General features: G+C 42.9%; 1 protein-coding gene across 4 annotated transcripts in view; it reads right to left on the minus strand.

Annotated features, from left to right (window-relative positions):
• The window catches only part of CALN1 (calneuron 1), a 255,062-nt gene that overhangs the window by 236,460 nt on the left and 661 nt on the right, over positions 1–17,941 (minus strand). The window contains exon 1 of one of the 4 annotated variants that reach the window (XM_072136197.1): positions 17,598–17,891. The exons of 1 other annotated variant lie outside the window; for it this stretch is intronic. In XM_072136197.1, the coding sequence (XP_071992298.1) occupies positions 17,598–17,683 (86 nt within the window). In that variant the 5' untranslated portion in view covers positions 17,684–17,891. Of the gene's footprint in view, positions 1–16,325; positions 16,420–17,597; positions 17,892–17,941 lie in introns of those variants that run through there. 2 more of the 4 variants (XM_072136196.1, XM_072136200.1) reach the window with 2 other exon arrangements.

Here is a 17,941-nt window from a genome sequence, read left to right on the forward strand (position 1 = left end):
TCACAAAAAGGGCAGCTAAGTGGGCAGTTCCACCAGTTACGTAGGAGGGACCCTTTACTGCATTGTCACCCCCGGCATCAGTAAGATATTTAAGCATCCTACTCGCCAATTTATAACTACCGTATATATACTCGAGTATAAGCCGACCCAAGTATAAGCCGAGGCCCCTAATTTTACCACAAAAACCTGGTAAAACCTATATTTTTTACTCGAGTATAAGCCGAGTTTGGGTTTTCAGCACATTTTTTTGTGCTGAAAAACTAGGCTTATACTCGAGTATATATGGTAATCTCATTTAAGGTGATACATCTAGATGGGCCAGAACAATGCTTCAATTTCAACCAATTGTGAGGGAATATGTGAGGGAATATGTGAGGGAATCTACTGATGAGTGTGAGAACCATTCCTTAATAAGTGTTAGGCTACATTCACACGATGTATGCCTGCCGTACCGTAGTATCGGCGCTGGGGAGAGGAGGAGGGGGGTGAGCGGTGACCCTCTCTATATTAATATATGGCTCACGGCACCTTATTCCTGCGAATGATAGGACATGTGTGCAGCACCGTACCTCTCCCACAGGGTGCCGTGCATCCATTGCCGCGTATGGGGGACGTATATACGCCGTATGTGTCAGCCGTATATACGTCTCCCATACGTTCGTGTGAATGTAGCCTTAGTGGTAGGAAAGCTCCATCATCCAAACAGTCTCCAAGGACTCTCATGCTCAGTATTGCCTGCAGGTGGGACCAGTAAGCAAAAGAGGGTGAGTTCAAACCTAGGGATTTTTCCGATTAAGTTGTAGTTGAATCCTAAGAGCTGTTTACACACCATGACTTGTGTATATTATATAAATATATGAAGAAAATGATGTTACTTTTGGCTGATGCTCATTGTTTTAATGGAACACATAAACTGTGAATGAAAAAATCTAAATCTTAATGAATGGGAAGCAAAGAAAATGTGCTGATTTAACCCATTCCAGCTGATGCCCTTTTTAGTTTTTGCATTTCAAGTTCTTTGCTCCCGTATTTTAAAAATCCATAACTTTTCTATTTTTACAGGTACAGAGTTTTATAAAGGCTTGTTTTCTCTGTAACAACCTGTGCTTCCCAACAGGAAAAAAATATTATTCTTTGGGTCAGTATAATTATGAGGATACCAAAGTTATATAGGGTTTATTAGGTTTTAGAAAAATAAAAACCTTTTGTACAAAAATAAATTTCTTCATTTTCATTCTGATGCTAATAACTTTTTCATTCTAACATGGAGCTGTTTTTAGGTGTATTTTTTTTGGATGTGATGACATTTACATTCATACCATTTGTGGGGCTGTATGATCTTTTGATCACAATTTTTGATAGATTGGGACTTTTGGAACATGCTGATACCTAAACCGGTAATGATTTGTATTGCTTATTTTCATATCAGTTCTAGGGAAATTAGGTGTTTTTTTCAACTTTTTTAAACTACCCAGCGTATTTTAACCCTAGATGGTATGATTGATCCTCTCATTGTAACAGATCTGCCATCAGCATGTAAAGGGTTAACACTTGGGATCAGAGCCAGCACCAGTAACAGGTGTCAACGATTTTGGTTTGCTGCAAAATACTTGTAAACACTCTCCTTACACCCCTTACAGTAAGCAAAAATACTATTATGTCAGTTTGTGGCAAGGGGTTATGACAATACCATCTTCAACAAATCTGAATTTAAAAGTCTTAAGATAATTGATTTACTTAAATATTTCTAAAAATGTGTTTAAATTTGGTATTGCAATATATTAACTGTAACATTTTTAAAGAGCACTGCTCATCTTGGAGAAGTTACCATGTTCCTAATAATGCATTATAACTAGAGATGAGCGAACATGCTCGTCCGAGCTTGATGCTCGGTCGAGCATTAGGGTACTCGAAACTACTCGTTACTCGGACGAATACTTCGCCCGCTCGAGAAAATGGCAGCTCCCGCCGTTTTGCTTTTTGGCGGCCAGAAACAGAGCCAATCACAAGCCAGGAGACTCTGCACTCCACCCAGCATGACGTGGTACCCTTACACGTCGATAGCAGTGGTTGGCTGGCCAGATCAGGTGACCCTGGGATAGACTAGCCGCTGCCCGCGCTGCTCGGATCATTCTGTGTCTGGATGCCGCTAGGGAGAGAGCTGCTGCTGGTCAGGGAAAGCGTTAGGGTGTTCTATTAGCTTACTGTTAGGCAGGAGTGATTCTCAAAGAACCCAACAGCCCTTCTTAGGGCTACAATAACGTTCTACTTTTTTTATTTTAATTTGCATATTTTACCATTTTGTGAGGAATTAGCAGGGGGACTTGCTACCGTTGTGTTTAGCTCTTAGTGGCACACATATCCATAGCAAAGACCGAAGTGGGAAAATTCAGTAGGGGTTGGATTTCTATTAGGCAATAACTCAGTGTCATCTCATCTGGCATAGTACTGTGCTTCCTTTGATACTTGGCTAGAAAATAGCCATAGGAGAATACAAACAGCTTCTTGAAGCCTACAGTAGCGTTCTATATATTTGATTTCTGGTTGATCTGCTGGTGGCTGTAGTTTCTGCAGTGCATGTACTTGCCAATTCTGAGCAATTTGTAGTGAGACTTGCGACCGCTGTGTTCTGCGCTTAGTGGCGCACATATCCATAGCAAAGGCTGAAGTGGCAAAATTCAGTAGGGGTTGGATTTCTATTAGGCAATAACTCAGTGTCATCTCATCTGGCATAGTACTGTGCTTCCTTTGATACTTGGCTAGAAAATAGCCATAGGAGAATACAAACAGCTTCTTGAAGCCTACAGTAGCGTTCTATATATTTGATTTCTGGTTGATCTGCTGGTGGCTGTAGTTTCTGCAGTGCATGTACTTGCCAATTCTGAGCAATTTGTAGTGAGACTTGCGACCGCTGTGTTCTGCGCTTAGTGGCGCACATATCCATAGCAAAGGCTGAAGTGGCAAAATTCAGTAGGGGTTGGATTTCTATTAGGCAATAACTCAGTGTCATCTCATCTGGCATAGTACTGTGCTTCCTTTGATACTTGGCTAGAAAATAGCCATAGGAGAATACAAACAGCTTCTTGAAGCCTACAGTAGCGTTCTATATATTTGATTTCTGGTTGATCTGCTGGTGGCTGTAGTTTCTGCAGTGCATGTACTTGCCAATTCTGAGCAATTTGTAGTGGGACTTGCAACCGCTGTGTTCTGCGCTTAGTGGCGCACATATCCATAGCAAAGGCCGAAGTGGCAAAATTCAGTAGGGGTTGGATTTCTATTAGGCAATAACTCAGTGTCATCTCATCTGGCATAGTACTGTGCTTCCTTTGATACTTGGCTAGAAAATAGCCATAGCAATAGGATAGCATTGTTTGGTTTTAAAAACTCAAAAAAAAACAAAAAACACAAAAAAAAAAAAAAAAACACAAAAAAAAACAAAAAAAAGTAAAAAAAAAAATAAAGTTATAACTCTCATTTTAAAAATGTTTAACCCGAGGGCTAGGGGTAGAGGACGAGGGCGGGGACGTGGGCGTCCAACTACTGCAGGGGTCAGAGGCCGTGGTCCTGGGCGGGGTGAGACACCACCTGCTGATGAGGGAGCAGGGGAACGCCGCAGAGCTACACTCCCTAGGTTCATGTCTGAAGTTACTGGGACTCGTGGTAGAGCACTGTTGAGGCCAGAACAGTGCGAACAGGTGATGTCGTGGATTGCTGACAATGCTTCGAGCAATTTGTCCACCACCAGTCAGTCTTCCACGCAGTCCACCCATGTCACCGAAATCGCCACTCCTCCAGCTCCTGCACCTCAGCCTCCTCCCCCCCAGTCTGCCCCCTCCCAGGAAAATTTGGCATTTGAACCGGCATACTCTGAGGAACTGTTTTCTGGACCCTTCCCACAGTCACAAACCACTTGTCCGGTTGCTGCTGAGCAATTTTCCGATGCCCAGGTTTTCCACCAGTCACAGTCTGTGGGTGATGATGACCTTCTTGACGTAGTGGAAGTGTGTAAAGAGGTGTCCGACGATGAGGAGACACGGTTGTCAGACAGTGGGGAAGTTGTTGTCAGGGCAGGAAGTCCGAGGGGGGAGCAGACTGAGGGATCGGAGGATGATGAGGTGACAGACCCAAGCTGGGTTGAGAGGCCGGGTGAACACAGTGCTTCTGAGACGGAGGAGAGTCCTCGACCTGAACAGGTTGGAAGAGGCAGTGGTGGGGCCAGACGGAGAGGCAGGGCCAGAGCTGGTGCATCAGCGCCACTGTCAACTAGTGAAGCTCCCGTGGTGAGGGCTCTTGCGGCGAGGGCTAGATCTTCAGAAGTGTGGAGGTTCTTTAAGGAAACACCGGATGACCGACGGACTGTGGTGTGCAACATTTGCCAAACCAGGCTCAGCAGGGGTTCCACCACTACTAGCTTAACTACCACCAGTATGCGCAGGCATATGAATGCTAAGCACCCCACTCAGTGGCAACAAGCCCGTTCACCTCCGGCCGTGCACACCACTGCTCCTTCCCCTGTGTCAGCTGCTAGTCAGCCCCCTGCCCAGGACCCTGGCACAAAAACCCCATCGTCGCCTCCACGATCCTCCACAGCATCCACCAGCGTTCAGCTCTCCATACCCCAGACGCTGGAGCGGAAACGCAAATATAGTGCAACCCACCCGCACGCCCAAGCCCTTAATGTGCACATCTCCAGATTGCTTAGCCTGGAGATGCTGCCCTATAGGCTAGTAGAGACCGAGGCCTTTCGCAACCTCATGGCGGCGGCCGCCCCTCGGTATTCGGTCCCCAGCCGCCACTACTTTTCCCGATGTGCCGTCCCAGCCCTGCACCAGCACGTGTCAGACAACATCATCCGTGCCCTGACCAACGCCGTTTCTGACAAGGTCCACCTGACCACGGACACGTGGACGAGTGCTGCCGGGCAGGGCCACTATATATCGCTGACGGCACATTGGGTTAACTTGGTGGAGGCTGGGACCGAGTCTGACCCTGGGGCTGCTCATATACTGCCGACGCCGAGGATTGCGGGGCCTACCTCGGTCCAGGTGTTTCAGGCCTACTATGCCTCCTCCTCCTCCCACCCCTCCTCCACCTCCTCCTCCGAACTACCATCCGTGGGCACGGCGCCATCAGTCGGTAGCTCTAGGCACAGCAGCAGTGCCGTCGCTAAGCGACAGCAGGCGGTGCTCAAACTGCTGAGCCTAGGCGACAAAAGGCACACCGCCCAAGAGCTATTACAGGGCATCACGGCGCAGACTGATCTGTGGCTGGCACCGCTGAACCTCAAGCCGGGAATGGTTGTGTGTGACAACGGCCGTAACCTGGTGGCGGCTCTGCAACTCGGCAGACTGACACATGTGCCATGCCTGGCCCATGTGTTAAATCTGATAGTGCAGCGTTTCCTCAAGACATACCCCAATCTGTCTGATTTGCTCACGAAGGTGCGCCGCATCTGTGCGCATTTCAGGAAGTCCAGCCCAGATGCTGCCACTCTCAGGGCAGCGCAGCGCCGCCTCCAACTGCCCGCTCACCGACTGTTGTGCGACGTGCCCACGAGGTGGAATTCAACACTGACCATGTTATCCAGAGTTTACCAGCAGCGCAGAGCGATTGTAGACTGCCAGATGTCAACTTCCACCAGAACTGGTAGTCAGGTCAGTCAGCTTCCTCAAGTCTACAATGAGGAGTGGACGTGGATGTCTGATATCTGTCAGGTGCTGAGTAACTTTGAGGAGTCAACACAGATGGTCAGTGGCGATGCCGCCATCATCAGCCTCACCATCCCGCTGCTTGGCCTGTTGAAAAACTCTCTGGTCAGCATGAAGTCGGAAGCTTTGCGCTCGTCACAAGAGACGGGGGAAGAATATTCCCTTGTTGATAGCCAAAGCACCCTGAGGTCTGTTTCTCAGCGCATATCGGAGGAGGTGGAGGTGGAGGAGGATGAGGAGGAAGAGGAGGAGAATGTTGGCGAGACACAAGAGGGGACCATTGTTGAGTCCTTCACTGTTCAGCGTGTATGGGCAGAAGAAGAGGAGTTGGAGGAGTTGGAGGAGGAGGAAATGGACAGTCAGGCCAGTGAGGGGAGTGAATTCTTACGCGTTGGTACTCTGGCGCATATGGTAGATTTCATGCTAGGCTGCCTATCCCGTGACCCTCGCGTTCAAAGAATTTATTCCAGCACCGATTACTGGGTGTTCACTCTCCTGGACCCACGGTACAAGCAAAATCTTCCCACTCTCATCCCTGGAGAGGAAAGGAGTGTGAGAATGCATGAATACCAGCAGGCCCTGGTGCACAAGCTGAAACAGTATTTCCCTTCTGACAGCGCTAGCGGCAGAGTGCGTAGTTCTGCGGGACAAGTAGCGAGGGAGAGTAGGCGAGCAGGCAGCTTGTCCAGCACTGGCAAGGGTACGCTTTACAAGGCTTTTGCCAGCTTTATGTCACCCCAGCAAGACACTGTCACCTGTCCCCAGTCTCGGCAGAGTAGGGCTGATCTTTACAGAAAGATGGTGAGGGAGTACGTAGCTGACCATACCATCGTCCTAAATGATCACACAGCTCCCTACAACTACTGGGTTTCAAAGCTGGACATGTGGCACGAACTGGCGCTGTACGCCTTGGAGGTTCTTGCCTGCCCTGCCGCTAGCGTCTTGTCCGAGCGGGTTTTCAGTGCAGCTGGTGGCATCATCACCGATAAGCGTACACGCCTGTCGACTGACAGCGCTGACAGGCTGACGCTTATTAAAATGAATAAAGGCTGGATTTCTCAGAATTTCCAATCTCCACCAGGTGAAGGAAGCTCAACCTGAATAATTGATCCACTCCTCCTCCTCCTCCTCATTTTCCTCCTTCTCCTCCTCTTTGTACAGTAAAGCAGAGGAAAATGGCTATTTTTTGACAGGGCCCACTGGCTCTTGCTATAGTACTTCATGCATTTAATTTTTCTGGAGGGCCACCTACCCGGTCCTCTGTTTGAAACAATTTTTGTGAGTGCCACATACAGGCACTCAATCTATTCCATTTTTCTGGAGGGCCACCTACCCGGTCCTCTGTTTTAAAAAATTTTTGGGACTGCCACATACAGGCACTCAATCTATTCCATTTTACTGCAGGGCCACCTACCTGCTCCTCTGGTTTGAACAATTTTTGGGACTGCCACATACAGGCACTCAATCTATTCCATTTTACTGGAGGGCCACCTACCTGCTCCTCTGGTTTGAAACATTTTTGGGACTGCCACATACAGGCACTCAATCTATTCCATTTTACTGCAGGGCCACCTACCTGCTCCTCTGGTTTGAACAATTTTTGGGACTGCCACATACAGGCACTCAATCTATTCCATTTTACTGGAGGGCCACCTACCTGCTCCTCTGGTTTGAAACATTTTTGGGACTGCCACATACAGGCACTCAATCTATTCCATTTTACTGCAGGGCCACCTACCTGCTCCTCTGGTTTGAACAATTTTTGGGACTGCCACATACAGGCACTCAATCTATTCCATTTTACTGGAGGGCCACCTACCTGCTCCTCTGGTTTGAAACATTTTTGGGACTGCCACATACAGGCACTCAATCTATTCCATTTTACTGCAGGGCCACCTACCTGCTCCTCTGGTTTGAACAATTTTTGGGACTGCCACATACAGGCACTCAATCTATTCCATTTTACTGCAGGGCCACCTACCTGCTCCTCTGGTTTGAACAATTTTTGGGACTGCCACATACAGGCACTCAATCTATTCCATTTTACTGCAGGGCCACCTACCTGCTCCTCTGGTTTGAACAATTTTTGGGACTGCCACATACAGGCACTCAATCTATTCCATTTTACTGCAGGGCCACCTACCTGCTCCTCTGGTTTGAACAATTTTTGGGACTGCCACATACAGGCACTCAATCTATTCCATTTTACTGCAGGGCCACCTACCTGCTCCTCTGGTTTGAACAATTTTTGGGACTGCCACATACAGGCACTCAATCTATTCCATTTTACTGGAGGGCCACCTACCTGCTCCTCTGGTTTGAAACATTTTTGGGACTGCCACATACAGGCACTCAATCTATTCCATTTTACTGCAGGGCCACCTACCTGCTCCTCTGGTTTGAACAATTTTTGGGACTGCCACATACAGGCACTCAATCTATTCCATTTTACTGCAGGGCCACCTACCTGCTCCTCTGGTTTGAACAATTTTTGGGACTGCCACATACAGGCACTCAATCTATTCCATTTTACTGCAGGGCCACCTACCTGCTCCTCTGGTTTGAACAATTTTTGGGACTGCCACATACAGGCACTCAATCTATTCCATTTTACTGCAGGGCCACCTACCTGCTCCTCTGGTTTGAACAATTTTTGGGACTGCCACATACAGGCACTCAATCTATTCCATTTTACTGGAGGGCCACCTACCTGCTCCTCTGGTTTGAAACATTTTTGGGACTGCCACATACAGGCACTCAATCTATCCCATTTTACTGGAGGGCCACCTACCTGCTCCTCTGGTTTGAAAAATGTTTGGGACTGCCACATACATGCACTATCCAAATTAAATTGTCTCCATAGCAGCCTCCACACGTTGTCTCCATTGCTACCTCCAAAAGTCGTCCATATAGCTGCCTCCATACATCGTCCCTTTATCAAACGAGGTGTGTCAGGCAGAAATTTGGGTTGTTTTCATGGATTCCACATCAAAGTTGTTAACTTTGTCACCACCCTGCTGTGTAATCCCCAAAATATACTGGCAAACTTTTACCATTTAGGGATATTATTTCAGCGCTTCTTGCGCATCTGTTTACATTCCCCTCACCCGGCATATCCTAAACTTATAAGAACGCTACTACACTTGATCTTATACAAAAGGTTCTTAGAAGTGCTGTTTGGGGAGTAGCCTAGAGACAGGGGCTTGGATTGGCGAAAGCTCGCCTGGCAGCGGAACGCCAGCTCCATGCGCATCATGCGCTTCTTGCGCATCTGTTTACATTCCCCTCACCCGCCATATCCCAAACTTATAAGAACGCTACTACACTTAACTTGGTGCAGGCTGGGACCGAGTCTGACCCTGGGGCTGGTCATATACTGCCGACGCAGAGAATTGCGGGGCCTACCTCGGTCCAGGTCTCAAAGGCCTACTATACCTCCTCCCACCCCTCCTCCACCTCCTCCTCCTCCGAATTACCATCCGTGGGCATGGCGCCATCAGTCGGTAGCTCTAGGCACAGCAGCAGTGCCGTCGCTAAGCGACAGCAGGCGGTGCTGAAACTGCTGAGCCTAGGCGATAAAAGGCACACCGCCCAAGAGCTATTACAGGGCATTCCACATCAAAGTTGTTAACTTTGTCGCCACCCTGCTGTGTAATCCCCAAAATATACTTGCAAACTTTTACCATTTAGGGATATTATTTCAGCGCTTCTTGCGCATCTGTTTACATTCCCCTCACCCGGCATATCCTAAACTTATAAGAACGCTACTACACTTGATCTTATACAAAAGGTTCTTAGAAGTGCTGTTTGGGGAGTAGCCTAGAGACAGGGGCTTGGATTGGCGAAAGCTCGCCTGGCAGCGGAGCGCCAGCTCCATGCCAAGATCCAACTAACATAGTTTTAACTGCAGCACCTTTAATCTACTACTAGTTCACTGCCTCCATACATGGTCCCCTTATCAAACGAGCTGTGTCAGGCAGAATTTTGGGTTGTTTTCATGGCTTCCATGTTAACTTTGTCGCCACCCTGCTGTGTAATCCACAAAATATACTGGCAAACTTTTATCATGTACCGATATTATTTGAGCGCTTCTTGCTCACCTCCTTTGGTTCCTCTCTGCCACCCATTGGTTTGAAGCCTGAGTCCATTTAGGGTATGTCGCCATGCCACTCTCTAGCCTGCTGCCGCTGCCTCTGCATGCCGTCCCCTATAGTGTCAGGGTCAATTATTGGATGTTTTAGATGCTATCTAGCTTCATTCTGTCACTCTGTCATGGCCATGCTGTTGCCCATAATTTTGGCATAATGGTGCGATTATGCAGCCTCAGAGGCATCCATGCATGCTGCCCCTGCTGTTTCCTGTCCATTTCCGTGGTGTTTCCATCCTTTTCTGAGGTTCCCAGGTGTTTGGCCAAGCTTCCCTGTGCAGAGCCTTGGTCCCCTTGAAAAATGCTCGAGTCTCCCATTGACTTCAATGGGGTTCGTTATTCGAGACGAGCACTCGAGCATCGGGAAAAGTTCGTCTCGAATAACGAGTACCCGAGCATTTTAGTGTTCGCTCATCTCTAATTATAACTTGTGATCTTAATTGCAAATCTCAGTAGGGGGTCATTTATTATTGGAAAATAGCCAGAGAAAAGCCCCCCCCCCAGTTAACTGTGCTTTGCCCAATTTAACAATGAATTTCAGTTGGAGTAATTGGTATCTGTGCACCAAATAAATGATAGGGCCTGTGCCTCCTCATATATTAGGTGCACACTACACAGTGGTAAGAGGTTATAAAGTCTTGAGAATTGCTAGTCTTGATAAATGCCCTCTAGTGAGGCATTTGAGGCTGGGAGTTTTCATTCACTGAGCAAAACTCACTGAGCTAAGAAGTCTTGATTCCAGTAGAGATTTGCACTGCTCCAACAATTATGTAGTCTAGATAAGAGAGAAGCGAAACCCCAATGATGAAAAATAAAATGTCTGGAGATTTCTATATAAAAACTTTCCAGGGCAGGGTCTAATGGGCTCTCTGGGTATATAACTAACAGTGCAGTGTATACTACAAGCAATCAATGATCATGTGTTAAGTCCCAAATTGAGACTTAATAAAGCTGTAAAAATAAAAGTTAAATTAAAAAGTAAAATTAATTTTAAACTAGTTTAAAAAAATGAAACAAAATTATTTTTAAAAACTATATTAAAAATAGTGAAAAAAAAAGAAAACAACCACACACATTAGGAATTCTCATTTTTGGCCTTTATTTGTATCACATATTTTCCTGAGTAATAAAAATCAATAAAAATAGTACAAATTAAAACAAAAACTTGTCCGACAAAAGGCCAAACACAGTCCCATAAGGTGAAAAATACAACTATTAGGGGCCTTAAAATGTGGTAACATGAAAAATTGAACATTTTTTTGTGAAGTGTTTTCATATTACAAAAGTAAATATCATGACTAAGACATGCTAGTGTCGAAACGCGGCACTCTATGTTTATTATTATTATTGTTTGTGATGCACCGAAGCTGAAATAAAAGACAAGCCTTCATTATACTATACCAGTGTGGTTAAGCCTTGATTATACTATACCAGTGTGGTTAAGCCTTCATTATACTATACCAGTGTGGTTAAGCCTTCATTATACTATACCAGTGTGGTTAAGCCTTCATTATACTATACCAGTGTGGTTAAGCCTTCATTATACTATACCAGTGTGGTTAAGCCTTCATTATACTATACCAGTGTGGTTAAGCCTTCATTATACTATACCAGTGTGGTTCATTATACTATACCAGTGTGGTTAAGCCTTCATTATACTATACCAGTGTGGTTAAGCCTTCATTATACTATACCAGTGTGGTTCACTACAAGTGCCGCTGACCCCTCTTGTGTTGCTTTATGTGGTTGTGGAGTTGAGGTCACAAGGACTTACTGTTGGAGGCTATTGGAGGTGATTGGGCGAGGGAACCGGATGCCTTTTTACTTTTATTAAAAGTAAAAAAAATAACTTTATCAAGAAAAATATGCTGGTAAATAGAGTAAATTTAAAATGTAACAACAAATTTTCAGAAATGCATTTTTTTCACAATTTTCCCTCAATTGTGTTGCAATTAATAGATGTTTCTGGCGTATGCAAATAAGATCAGATAGTCTCTATGTTTTCATGGTTGCAGAAAACTCAGAGGTGATAAGGAGATAAAATGCAAGAGAGATTCAAGGAAAGGGTTCCAGATACTAAAGTTGCTGTATACTAAGAACTAAGAACTGTCACCTTATACACAGGTTATTCAGACACATAAAACTACATTTTTTCTGTATATGCAGAAACGCTGCTTGCCATAAATTTCATTCAGAGTGGTACATTGTTGCAGGGGCACAGTAACCTGATATTCTTGTGAGCTCAAACAGAGCGTGAATTAAGGATAATAAGGTGCTGCATCTGCAATGAATATTAAAATGTATACTTTTTATTGTAAAAGCCTTTCAGCCCAGTACTATCATAAAATCCACCATCAAAATCTAGCATGATAAACCAGAGACACTTATTCATAGATCCAGGCATTGTGACTGGTACTGATTTACTTATCGATTGAGGCATATTTGTGCTCTTCTATGGAAGCTTGATAGGGGTTATTGTGACTGTGGTAATCTATTGCACTTGTTATCCATGGCTTCCTTACTTCTTAATCAACTTTTAAAAGTAGTCTAATGAGGCTAAGGCGGTTCCCAGAGCCCCTCCATGCTGCAGATTTGCAGGCCGTTATCCTATGCGTAAACTTCCTGTACTGCAGTGCTATTACAACAGGCAAAGGGAGAGGGAAGGTGCTGAGGGAGGGGGAAAAAGTGTAACACCCTGTGAAGCTACATCATTCTCTAGCAACATCCCCCTAAAAGCCCTTCAGACTCCTTAGCGTAATTGTAAAAGTTGATTTTAGAAGGAAGGAGGTCATGGATAACAAATATAAGAAGATTACCCCAGTCACAGTGTCTGTATCTATAAGTAAGTGGCCCTGGTTTATCATGCTTTATTTTGATGGTAGATTTCCTTTAAAGGAATTGTCCCATGAAAGAAAATTCAAAAATTTCAACCCTGGAGATAGGTCCTCTGCCAAACTATTAACCCCTTGTGCCAAAATCTAACACCCAAGTGTAAATTACCGCAGATGTGTGCACCAAAAACACAAAGCCACTGATGAATGCCCCGAGAGTGTCTTATCCACTTTTCAATTAAGAAAATAATCATTTTATGATATAAAAGTATTGAGCCAATCCACCACCATCAATATCACTGAATAAGAGAAAAATAGCTGTCAAATGCATACCGTGGTTCTATATAAGCTTTTCAAACCAATCATGGCTCTATAAGTACCTGACAAATGTTCTCATCATAGATGTCGCAAGTTGCATACAGTCATGCATAAAGCTTGGTTCATTCTGCTTAAATTAGTTTTCTATAAATGGCATGTGAAAAATGTGACTACATTCAAATAGGGCTCAATATATTTGCATTCCATACATTTTCTTTAGCAACCTACAAAAATGATTTGTAAAGCGCCACGGAATTTGATGGCGCTATATAAAGAAAGATTATTATTATTTTAAAAGATCATTCAACTACATAATGTGCAACGTGTTCATTATAATACTCTAACACTTAACAAGCATATAACAGGTTACATTGTTACAACCTGCTGAAGTTTTCATCAATGGAAATAACAACTGGAAATCCATAAATATGTCTGCCACTGTGATCTCTTCTATACTTCACATATTTCCAAATCTGAGAACTTCCATACAGTTGTGTAAAGAAATCTCAGCTGTGTACCACGTTCAGTGTAACTTTGAGACTACATTCATACACAATGCTTATATGACATATTTGTAGAACAAGCTTTTAAAACAATGTGCTTCCTAGAGCAGAGACCATGGGGAAATTCATATTGACTTTCCGACAGAAAACTATTTTTTTTCCCCTTTGCCTTATTTATGAAGTGTTGGCTCCACAATATTGGTGCTTTTTCAACACTCACAAATATTTTGTTTTTTGGGCTCTCAATTTGGGCGCTGCTTTGGAATCTGACACATTCCCTGGCCTAGGGAGTTCTATTTCACCATCATAAATAGGGAGATAGTTCTAAACCTTTTTGGTTGTGTGCTGATTCAATAACCCCTTGCGACACAATCTAACATCCCAGTGTCATTTATAGCACAATTTGTGCGCCAAAACATGGACCCTGTGCCAAAATGTATAAATGCCCCATTTAATGTGTCAATATGGATAAAGATCCCAAAATCAAGGGGTACACTAACTACGCTGGGTACTAACCTGAAGAAGTTGTGAAAATCATAGGCACAACACTATTGACTGCTTTTACAGTATGATAGGTCCTCTTGCTGACTATATGAGCAAACTAATGAATGAGATAGGAAGGCCAAAGAAGACCACCAATTTCTTGTCCTCTTCCATGACAAGCACGGCATTTATCGCAAAGAAAAAGTAAGTAAAGTAGTAAGAAAAATACTATCAAGTCCTACAGAAACAATTTGTGCTTTTACATTTTGCTTTTTATAATGTTTTCATGTACAGAATGGTTTTACGATTGGTTGAACATATGTTCTTCCTTACCTCAATATTTATAAAAAAAACTTACAGCAAGTACAACTCAAATATTATTACAAAAAGGGGAAGTATTTCTCTCATGTATTCCACCTGGTCTAGGTTTATTTGTATCTTTTTTCTACTTCTAGGGAATATCACTGTAAGTATCGGCAGCTTTCTATATTTTGCTGTAATAGTCAAATGAAGCCAATCCAAAACTGATGTTTTTGTTTCATTTTGTTTTGTTTTTTTTTAGATCTAACATATGACACTATAAACCAAAATTATTTGACCTCAAACTTTCAAGGTATTTAGCTTTGAATTAGCGTTTTGGAAAAATAAATAATATATATTGTTTTGAGTTCCATAAAGTGAGAACACTTCTTTATCTTCTATCTTAGTTATTATCTCTTTTTATTCAAATGTTCCACTTTAAAATCTACAAAAAAATCCTCTGACACATTTTATGTCATTGACTGCAAACCATATCTCTACTCTATGCTCTGAACTCTAAAAATAAAAGAATCACATTGTGTGATAAAAATTCAGACAAGAAGCAGATGAAGAGACAAAATACAATGCGAGCAGCAAGAACTGTCCGGGCTGAGAACAATTTCAAAATGACCTTCAAATGTCATCCTTTAGAAAGAACAAAAAATACAAAGGCATCAGGACAAACTAGTGTGAGTGACCATAACATGGAATCAAAGCATAACAAACAAAAAAAAGAGGTCATCAGGGTCGAAACATGGATTGCAGAAGTTGGAAATATATATAATAAAATATGCAGAATTTTTTTTATTTAGCATGTATGCAAAAATCAACAAATATATAAAGATAATCCTTAAAATAAGATAACCGTTTATTAGTCCCCAGTTGGCGAAATTCACAAATGGAAAACTAGATGGTTTTCATATACGTAAAGGCATTTATCACCTGTAGAGAGTTACATGACGCATGTAGATATATGTACAAGTTACACAGTATACTTTCATTAATATTTATAGGAAAAATGTCACTCACAAAATGAATTATAGCTTCAATCCTGAAGGGTAAGATTGTAACATATCAAAATTGAAATATCACAATGTACTAATAAAATCCCTGTTTCCATTTCCCCTGCCCACAGTAAATCAATCCATGAATTCACAGAGTTCTTGTATACATTTACATCTATGTAACACATATTCTCAACCAGTGATCCATTCAATTATTTCACCACTTCAAGGCTGGTTTTCTAATTGTATTATCAATGTGTGTCTTCTTTTGTTACATATACAAAAATGTCTAGCTTAAAAAAAAAGCTAGAAATGATTTCCTAATGGAAAGTATGTTTAGGCTGTGGATGATTGATGAAGTGTGATACTGCCAGTATGAGTGCACAGTGTAGTCCTATATGGTCATTACAAGAGCACACACTAGTTAATTTCTTATGCATTATACATAGCTTATATTTTTCTGAACTTTGAAGTACATTCTTTGAAAACTTTCGATTGCTCAGATTGGTAGCACTATGGTTTTTAAGTCTACTTGTTACTCCATAGATATAGTCTGATGAATAAAATCTGAAAATTGTTCATGACTCTTCCAGGCTGCGACATTTTGTCTGTGAATTACCTTGCCTATTACAAGACATCTGACAGGGTGTTGAGGGTCTTACAAATGTTGGGCGTCTACTTTAGACGACTAATCTACATGGGTATTGGGTGTTATTATAACCAGTGCCCAGCATCCAATTCTCACTGTGTTTTACTAAAATAAAAATAATCTAGATATTTATAAGATTTCAAGGACTCTTCCTTAAGTCTTTTGTCTACCTCACTAAGGAAGCTGTGCCTCATCTTGAAGAGATACATTACTGTTCACTGATCAAAGTTTTCATCATGATAAAGCGGCATCTTAATCAGTATGCCACTGTGCCCAAATGTTATGACTCATCTTTGGCTCATAGCAGAAGCAACACCGAGCATGAGTAACAGAACTGATGCCTCAATATACTGGCACTGAGATGTGTAGTTTTTATACCTACAGGAAGCAAGTTGGAACTTGGCCTGGGTCAGCAGCTACTGGAAGTCATTATCATCTGAGAACCGTTCTTGCTAAGATGCATGCTGCAACATACCTGCTAGGCTGTCTGAGACCCCTCACAATGAAAATTGCAGAAGACATGGGGGGCAGTGCCTGTTCTGCAAAAATATTGACTATGTGTGAACCTAACTCATTCTTTCACCTTACTAAAAAATCAAAACACGTCTGCTAACAGCCAAGCAATTTCCAGAGCTACACACCACAAGCAGAGAAGGAGTCTTAACTTATTCATGCAAGGATACCTAATCATACTCAGTAATTAAGCACAAATTAAGGAAATAACACAAATTGTGTCTATATAGTCACATCCTGAATTTACTTATTTCATCAAATAAACAGATCACATTTTTTTTCATTGTTGCAATAGAAATATATAGCAGTGGCACATACAAATGTGTGTATTTTCTGCTGAGATTTCCCTCTAGTTGGTGTTGCTATGCTATTTGTAGTGTTTTATGTAGGGATGCAATTCACAATATTACTCTGTGTCAGTGATCATGATCAGCTTATACGTGAATGGCGGTTACAAGTCTAGGTGTATTCAACGACTAGAGGCAAATACAGCTGCAGCATCACCAATATTTTAGGCTTCCACAATAGACTTCTCCAGAATGAAGCTGGGATGGAAAGTATGTAATATATCCCAGTTAGTTTTTACGGATGCTTAAAGTGATTGATCTGAATTGCTGTACAGCTGTACAACTTAGTTCTTATGTGCTAATGATGATCTTTCAGTCCAGATAATCCAGACTATCCCACAGGCAAAAATGATTATCTAAGCAGTGACTGTGGTCAGATGCTGAGATTAGAGGATTCAGAATTGCATTTAGGGTGTGTACATCATAGAATATCCCACAAGTAAGGTATGTTCATAGTCATAAACCCTGTCCACCTTTTACATGCAGGTACTTCAATTTTCCTGCAAATGCATTAAGCTAGGAGACACTGTGATATAGCAGTGCACATACTTCCCAACAAATAAGCCATCCATTTACTGCCCTCTTATTATCATGGAGAGGAACCCATTGATATTACAACTTACACGTATCAATTACAGTAAAAATGATTAGACATTTCTGAAAGATCTAATACAGAGAGCTCAGATCCTCTACGGTGTATCATTGCAACATAGATCTAAAGGACTGAATGGATGTCAAATTGCCCGAATACATTTTGGGGCACAGGCAGGAGCAAGTTAGGGTAAAATGCTTACAGTTCGTCCAGTCCATGGTGAGAGGCTGCAGCTTGTGGCACAGAATCTGAAGCCTGCTCCATTACCAGAGTGATGAACAGCTCCATGCTTCAATTCACTGCAGCCAGTGAAGAGGTAAATTATCAGATCTAAATTACTGGACACTTGTAAGAACCTAGTTAGAGCTGGCCAAAAAAGACATCTCCTGATTAAAAAATGCAAGGAACTGCACATAGACCTTAATGCAGAGAGGAACTGGATCCCCAGCACTATGACAACAGGTTTCAGGGAACCAGGTTATTTCCCAAACTACAGAGCAGAATAGCACTGCTTGACAATGGCCAGCGCTTTAACCTCTTCCCTGC

The sequence above is a fragment of the Engystomops pustulosus genome, chromosome 2, assembly GCF_040894005.1.
Source record: "Engystomops pustulosus chromosome 2, aEngPut4.maternal, whole genome shotgun sequence".
In the NCBI taxonomy this organism is placed as follows: domain Eukaryota; kingdom Metazoa; phylum Chordata; class Amphibia; order Anura; family Leptodactylidae; genus Engystomops; species Engystomops pustulosus.